General features: G+C 42.6%; 1 protein-coding gene across 1 annotated transcript; it reads left to right on the plus strand.

Annotated features, from left to right (window-relative positions):
• The first annotated feature begins 3,288 nt into the window (after positions 1-3,288).
• LOC117501501 lies at positions 3,289-4,859 on the plus strand. The gene is made up of 2 exons (XM_034160395.1): positions 3,289-4,532; positions 4,613-4,859. The coding sequence occupies exons 1-2, from the start codon at positions 3,289-3,291 to the stop codon at positions 4,662-4,664; spliced, it is 1,296 nt and encodes a 431-aa protein (XP_034016286.1). The 3' UTR covers positions 4,665-4,859.
• The last annotated feature ends 3,358 nt before the right edge of the window (positions 4,860-8,217 follow it).

The raw sequence follows: 8,217 nt of genomic DNA on the forward strand, positions 1-8,217 counted from the left end.
TTGATTCTCCTAAACCCATTTTCAGTTTACATCCTGGAGAAGAAAATGGAAGAAATATGGATAACATACCTTCATATGGTTACCTTTAATAGAGCTTCTGGTGAAATACTATTGTATCCCGATTAATGGTAAATGTCCACCAGGTAGAGGTATTGCTCCACTTCAACAACCTTGAGTACAGGCTGCTGTGGGACACAACAAACCTGTTGTTTATGTAGTAGATAAAGATGATTCTGGAGTCTTGGTAATGGGCTAAGGCTAACTTTATATATAAGAGGCAGACTCTTTGAAGATGTGATTGCAGTGATGTCTCAGCTTGAGTGTGGAAAGGAAAAAAATGAAGAGCAGTAATGTGTTGATTCATCGCTGGAAATGATCCAAACAAGGAATCGACAACACGTCAAAGAAGTATGTGCAGTTTTGTGCACTTTTGTCTAAATGGACCATTGTGTCATGCTGGCATCTCTTTGTGGTTCCAGAAAAAACAAACACAGGCTCTAACGCTACATTAAACATGTTAAACTAACTAACTGAAATTCCTTTTCTTACCGGGATTAATATGAGTACTACTTCTGATGGAATGTTGCTTTTACTTAATACCACATTCATTAATCCTCTGGATTGACTCCAAAAACAGTTTGAGCATTTTTGATTAAATCCAATGTTAAGATAACGATGAAACGACTTTTAAAAAAGAGGGGTGGGGGCACAGTACGATGTGACTTAACCAAATACATAGAAATGAACATACATCATCTTCAACCGCTTTTCGGGGTTCGGGTCGTGGGGGCAGCAGTTCCAGCAGAGGACCCCAGACTTCCCTTTCCCGTGCCACATTGACCACCTCTGACTGGTGGATCCTGAGGTGTTCCCAGGCCAGTGTGGAGATATAATCTCTCCACCTAGTCCTGGGTCTTCCCCGGGGTCTCCTCCCAGATGGACGTGCCTGGAACACCTCCCTTGGGAGGTGCCCAGGAGGCATCCTTACCAGATGAACATACAGTTACACTAAACATTTTACAAAGAAAACACTTGTTTTCTTCAAGGGTTTATTTCCTGTCATTGATCCACAACTGTCTCCTGAAATCCATTCTGCAGGGAAATGTTCCAACCATAATCTGACACAACACACACGGCAGTAAAAATAAGTTGTATCCAACAACAATTTATTTCAGATCATTTGTTGGACTTTTTATGCCTGCAAGCACTGCTTGATCCTGATTACAGGATGAAAGGAATCAGAGCTCAAAGGTGAATGGCAGTATCAGGATCAAAGGAATGTGCTTGAAGTGCTGTACAATGATGCTTCTCATTCATACACGCACACACACACACACCAGTCTCAGCATGCTGCCATACAAGGCACTCAACCGCACACTGGGAACAACTTGGAGATTAAAGACCTTGCCAAGTCAAAGATCCGCTTACTTGATCTGGATCGCCACCAAAATTTAATGATCTCATGATTTCAGGCCCAATGCACCCATGTTACTGTGAGATATCTTGAATTGATTTTACATATTTAAAAAAAACTTCACCAAGAATGACACAATAAAGCATAAAACAGAAACCACATCACCTTGAGCAGACTATTGTAATCACTCCTGTGTGTGTGTAAGAGAGAGAGAGAACAAATTAATGTTAAAGAGCAGCTGCACAGCTATAGCTCCGAAACACTTTCTGTAAAATCTCAGCTACCAACCTGGCTAGAGTTTTGATCAACAGCTCATACTAATCAGTAGAATATTTGTGATTAATTGGTATAAGTGACTTCATGATGACATCACAAGACGTCATAATATGAAGACCAAAAATAAATCAATAATCTGTTGAATAACTACATTAAGTAAATGACAGAAAAGGTTTATTCTTCAAAAAGTCCACTTCTTTATACTTTGTAACTGTTTCTGCTGATGGTTTCATATTAGGTGAAACTGTTTAATTCAGGAAAGTGAAGAAATAATGAAAAGAAACATCTGATTACATTTCTTCCGACTTGACATAATTTGCAGTAACAGGATTTCTCGCCTGTTGCTGTGCTTTTGGCGGTAGTACAGCTAAAACAAACAAACAATCTTGTGTGAAGGTTTCCTTGGAGAAATTAAGTTAGAAATGTGTTTTGAATGAACAAGGAGCAGAGGAGAGGAAGCGCCGGTAAGTCCCAGAAGAGGGCAGCAAAACCCACTTCTTGCGACTGTCAAATATAGACATGAAAAACCACTAGAGCGGACGTCGGGCTCCTTTCCTCGATAATTTTTATCCGCCATTTTGGAAGAGAAGATTGTTACAATTTTGCGGGTGTTACTGCACTGACAGCCACACCCAAAATTCAAAACCGTCAGATACATTTATTTCACAAAACCAGCTACGTGGTGTGTAAAATACTACAAGAATTATAATTAATGTTTTCCTTTTTTTCTCCTTTCTTTGTGTGTGTGTGTGTGGGGGGGGGTTACAAACTCTTTATTGCATTTTATTTTAGAGAAACACATACCGAGACAGTGTCACATACTGTAAATATATGTATTAATTATAATTCCATTTTATCTATGCAAAATGTACCATTTTGATGAAATAAGGTAAGATTAATATTTTTTTACAGTCTCTCCCCCAGTATTGTATCACCATCCACAGATCAACTACTGACAGAAGTGACATATTCCATAAAATTCTGTTGTATTAATGCCCCCCCAAAAAAAGGTCTTCAAGTCTGCATAAAAAACAGTAACAACAATTCTGCTGGAGCAACAAATTTCTGATGCTTTTTGTGGTGTAAACAGCGAGTATGACGTCATTCTATGCCTTTACCAAAATGATGACCGGAGCTCGTCCTTTCTGGCTGCTTCAGTGAATGATGATGTCCACTCTGGTGTTTATCTATCTCTATGCTTCCACCTGTTTCCACTTTACCAATTATGAATAGAGTGAGCTGTGATTGGCTGTCAGAACAGGTTAAAAGTTGAACCCCCACACTGGTAGGAAGGTTTTTGGATATAGCTGAAGGTAAAGGTCTCTGAGCCTGAGGGTCTTTCAGTTGAAGCCATGGGGTCTGTTTTAAGGTAATGTTTCAACATGATGTTCTTTAAGTCTTGTTGTGTGTCTGGGAAGTGGCTTATTTCAGTATTTTTTGTTGTTTTAGAGCTGTGCTATGGTTGGTTGCTGTTGGACAGCTTGAAGCAAGTATTGCACGTGAGTCTAAATGCCAACTTAAATAATTAAATTGGACTAAATAACTAAGTTCAGAGTTCTTCTAGCACAAACTAATTGATGTTTTAACTAAAAACTAGTATGACAAACTGTAGAGGTGGCTCATGCAAACTGACTGTCTTGTCTTCTGTAGCTTACCATCATGGTACTAGTCAGAGTTTATGGAATCCTGAGGCCAGTTTTAAAGGGTCTCTCGATCGTGACTACCCAAGCCAGGTAATAAGGCATCTGTCTGCACCAAGAAGTTACTCTTCCCGGCAACCAGGCCTGACCTCCCAGGCCGCTAGCCGTTCTCTCCAGGGTCTCAAGGCGCAGCCCCATTTGCGAAGCCACGTTACACTCCAGGGCCCAATTGACCAGCCCACATATCCACGACAGACAGCTATTGGTTCTCTCCAGGGTCCCAAGGTGCAGCCTCAGCTGCGTGCACATGCTTCTTTCCATGGCCCAGGCTACCAACGTAAGCATCCACAGCATGCATCTAGCCATCTTCTTCAGAGTTCAAAGGTCCAGCCCCAGTTGCGTACCCATGCGCCTTTCCATGGCCCAGGCTACCAACGTAAGGATCCACAACAGGCAGCTAGAAGCCCTCTCCAGAGTTCAAAGTTCCAGCCCCAGTTGCATACCCATCCGCCTTTCTATGGCCCAGGCTACCAGCGTGAGCATCCACAGCATGCATCTAGCCGTTTTCTTCAGGGTTCAAAGGTCCAGCCCCAGTCACGTACCCATGCGCCTTTCCATGGCCCAGGCTACCAACGTAAGCATCCACAACAGGCAGCTAGCAGCCCTCTCCGGGGTTCAAAGGTCCAGCCCCAGTCGCGTACCCATGTGCCTTTCTATGGCCCAGGCTACCAGCATGAGCATCCACAGCATGCATCTAGCCGTCCTCTTCAGGGTTCAAAGGGCCAGCCCCAGTTGGGTACCCATGGCCCAGGTTACCGACGCAAGTATCCACATCAGGCAGCTAGCCATCCTCTACAGGGCTCAAAGATCCAGCCCAAGTTGCGTACCCATGCTCCTTTCCAGGGCCCAGCCTCCCAGCCCAGCTATCCCTTGCAGATGGGTAGCAATCTTATCCAGGGCTCAAAGGTCCGGCCACAGTTGCGTAGTAATGCTCCTTTCCATGGTCCAAGCAACCAGGCAAAGCATCCGGGAACAAGAGTTTTTCTCCAGGCCTCAAAGGTTAAGCCCCAGTTGCAGGGTCAGCATCCCAGCTATCAGCCAAAGATCAACACTCAACTGGTGGGCCAGCCAGCCAATGTCCAGCCCAGAAGCCATTCCAGACTTTACAATCCTGAAGGTGCACACAGATCAACATCCACATGGTGGGTAGCATCTAGGGCTTTCCATTGATGTATATTATCGAGGCTATAACGCTAATGTGCTCATCTTCCTGTTCTTTCAGGATCAGTCATCCACATGTCAAAGGAAGCAAGCTGGACACACTAACTGGTTAAGGCCACGAAGCTGAGCATCTTGGAAACATTTAACTGAAGTGATGGGCAGTTGGTATTGTCAGGAAAATAAACCTTTTTGTTTGCAGTCTGTCTCCTCCTCAGTTGGTTGAAACTCGATGGTGCAGTTCATCCTGTGAGAACAAGCCTGGTCTAGTAGATGGCCAACTAGAATTGTAACAAGTCATGTTAGCTTTTTGCACTCAAAAGCTAAACTTGCCACATGTCTTGGTGTTGGCACCACATCTAGGTCTGGTGTTATGGGTACTGTAATCTGGTGAATTGGGAGGCTGACAATTATTCTAGAACTCAAAGTGGAGACCTGAGCCTCTTGCAAACGTTTCACTGACTGGATGGCAAAGTGAATAAGCTTGTATACCACAAACTAAACTGAGGATGTAAATGCAGAAGGTTAATCCTAGTCTAAGACTTAAAGTATACTGGTCCCACTCAGTTGGGTGTTTAAAGTAGGCGTTTTTAACATTGCCGTAGTGCTGACATGGAAAATGCTGACGGTCTAGCCAGTAAGTTAAATGTGTGGTTGAAGTTGACTCAGTTTTGAGTCATGGCATCAAAATCTCAGTTAAATTGGGGCCACTGAATTGAATAACACCTTAGCAAGACTTTAGGATCTTAGGTTTAAGAGGGGAGTTTGTGCCTGGTTTCATAACTGATTATTTGAAATGGCAGCCTGACATTACACAGCAGAACTTCTTCTGGTGTCTTTGGGGGTTCCACAGGGCTTTGGTTTTTAGGGTGGGTTTTAGTTTGTCCAGCATTTTCCAAATGAGCACTGACTCAACAGTTTATAGCTAAACTAACTAGCTGTGAAAGGAAACTTCCTAAAGTAACTGGCTTTTATTGGAGATTTTTATATACTCCAACTTAATTTTTGGCAAGCTTGGTAGTCCCCCCCCCCCCCCCACGGGTTGTGCTCACTCTTTTTTTTTTTATCCCTAGCTCCTCATCAAAAGCTTAATGGGAAATGTTTCACCTGAACAAAAATTTGGTTTGCCATGACTAAATCTCTGGAAGCTTCTAATACTCTGCAAGTTTTCCTCCAGTAATGTATTACTATTCGGTCACAATGTGACTGACAGGTTAACTGTTAAGCTCCAGTAAGTATTAATGGCAAGTCTTTTTATGAACGCATAAAAAGATCAAACAGGATCGCCAACCCCAAACATTTATGCTGCTTTTCGTGGTTGAATCCCTCTCAAGATGGCGGCCCGAGCTGGTCGCTTTGGTTTGCTGCGCCCTAGTGTTCATCTGTGTCAACGAGTAGAAGATGCATCATTTTCAGCGTGGGAAATTCCTGGATGGATTGTAAACTGACCTTTGATGATCATATCCAGAGAGTTGTCACAAGATGTAAAAAGGCAGCAAATAAGGTGTCTGGCAGGAAGTATCAGGGAAGCTCGCATGAAGTCTCTGAAGCAAATCTATACTGCCATAATAAGATCTGTCTTAGATTATGCATGTATTACAGATCAGCCGCAAACTCATCTACAAAAGCTCAATGAGATACAAACTCAGGCCCTCTGTATGTTGTGGAGCTTTCAAGACGTCAAAAAAAATCCCATCTCAGGTAGAGGTTGGAGAATAACCTTCTGAGGCGTCTCCAATTATCTGTGGGGTATTGGATAAATTTACAGGGTCACAAACCAACCCATCCTGCCACATCCTGTTTTAAATCCATATTGGGGACAGGGTAAAATTAAGTCATAGTTTTGGTAGGGGGCAGCACGGTGGATTAGTAGTTAGCACTGTTGCCTTAAAACAAGATCATGGGATCAATTCCCACCTGTGGCCTTTGTGTGGAGTTTGCATGTTCTCCCTGTTTGTGTGAGTTCCTTCTGGTTGCTCCGGCTTCCTCCCACATCCAAAGACATGCAGGTTAGCTGGATTGGAAACTTTAAATTGCCCGTAGGTGAATGTGTTTGTCTATATGTGGCCCTGTGACAGTCCTGGTCAGGGTGTGAGGCGGGGTACGCCCATGACCCTTAATTGGAGTAAGCGGTTGAAGATGAGTGAGTTTGGTAGGTTAGGCAATAGTCATGCTAGGAAACTAGGCTTGTCTAAGTTAACACATAGATGTGTAGTAGCCTACTACTGTTTATTCCCCCCCCCCCCCCTTTGCCCCAAGTAGACTTTGAGATGGAGAAACCTTTGAAGGAAAGTAATAAGTACAGTGGGATGGCCAGTCTAGTCCAGCAGAACCTTAATATGAAATATACAGATATGACTCAATTATTTGCAGATGGATCTAAAGATCCAGTCACAGGAAAGAAAGGAGCAGCAGTTTATATTCCCCAATTTCATAAGTCAATCATAAAGAGACTGTCAGATCTTGTAGCTGTCTTTTCTGTGGAACTGCTAGGAATTTTGCTTGCACAGTACTGAGTAGAGGAGGTGAAGTTCACGCACGTCATCTGTTCAGATTCAATGGCAGCATTAATCAGCATTTCAAATGGCAAATCTGTTTGCAGGTCAAACGTGTTCAATGAGATTCTTCAAAGCTTACTTAAACTACAACATAATATTTCAGTATGTTTCGTGTGGGTTCCATCTCATTCTGAAATTGAGGCCAATCAAGCAGTAGATCAGCTGGCAAAAGCAGCTCTGAAATTCAGATCAACATTCCACTTGAAGTCAAAAACAAGACAGAAATGAACAAAGCATGGCAAAAACGATGGGACAAGGAATCTAAGGGTCAGTTTTTACATAAAATTCATGGAAATGTATCAATATGGAGTCGCAGGCTATACGTATATAGGTCACACAGGTTTAAATTAAAGGTGGGCGATACCGGGAATTTTGGTATTGATCCAATACCAAGTAAATACAGGCCCAGTATCGCCGATATTGATACCGATACTTTTTCATATTTAAGCTTCATGGATCCAAAAGACCTAGGATAGAATTTCGCCAGACATTGTACATGAACACAAAATACTTTATCACAATCAACATTTTTGTTTAAAAAAATATTACTCAACATAGCTTAAAACAAAATCTCCTCAGGTAGAAGGCTGACAAACCACAATACAAGGGTGCGCTGCTCTATGTTGTGTGACACAGCGCAGTGCTGCTCTTACAGACAGAGAGTAGACTTTGAATCTGTGTGCGCAGCAGTCAGTGCGTGCGGGAGAGAAAAAAAGCTTGATTATCGATCTTTTTACATGAGGATTGTTCAATATCAATACCAGCGTTGGTATCGATATTAGGATCGATCCGCCCATCTAGTTTAAATCATACTCTCAACATCAATGGATACCATGAAACCAGTCAGTGTTAGAGATGCAGCTGAGCACGTGTTACTGACACGTGTTACATATAGACAAAGAGGAATTCTATTAGACGATATCAGAGCGCTAGGACTGACCAGCTTCACAATGGAGGGATTACTTTCTTTTTCTACACTTACACCACCAGTTTGGAAGCATGTTTGCATATATAAAAGGAAAAGGGTTATTGCTCCACGCCCAAACAGTTGATGGCGGTAATGCATCATATCGGTGTACAAACCACAAAACATTAGACAGAAGAAGACGAA

This window comes from Thalassophryne amazonica, chromosome 20, assembly GCF_902500255.1.
Source record: "Thalassophryne amazonica chromosome 20, fThaAma1.1, whole genome shotgun sequence".
Taxonomy (NCBI): Eukaryota; Metazoa; Chordata; class Actinopteri; order Batrachoidiformes; family Batrachoididae; genus Thalassophryne; species Thalassophryne amazonica.

Bases quoted from the DNA above. Each gene is read 5' to 3' on its own strand.
- LOC117501501 (XM_034160395.1), top strand. From the start codon at position 3,289: ATGACAAACTGTAGAGGTGGCTCATGCAAACTGACTGTCTTGTCTTCT. The intron at 4,533-4,612 runs GTGGGTAGCATC...CTGTTCTTTCAG, and splicing joins CACAGATCAACATCCACATG to GATCAGTCATCCACATGTCA.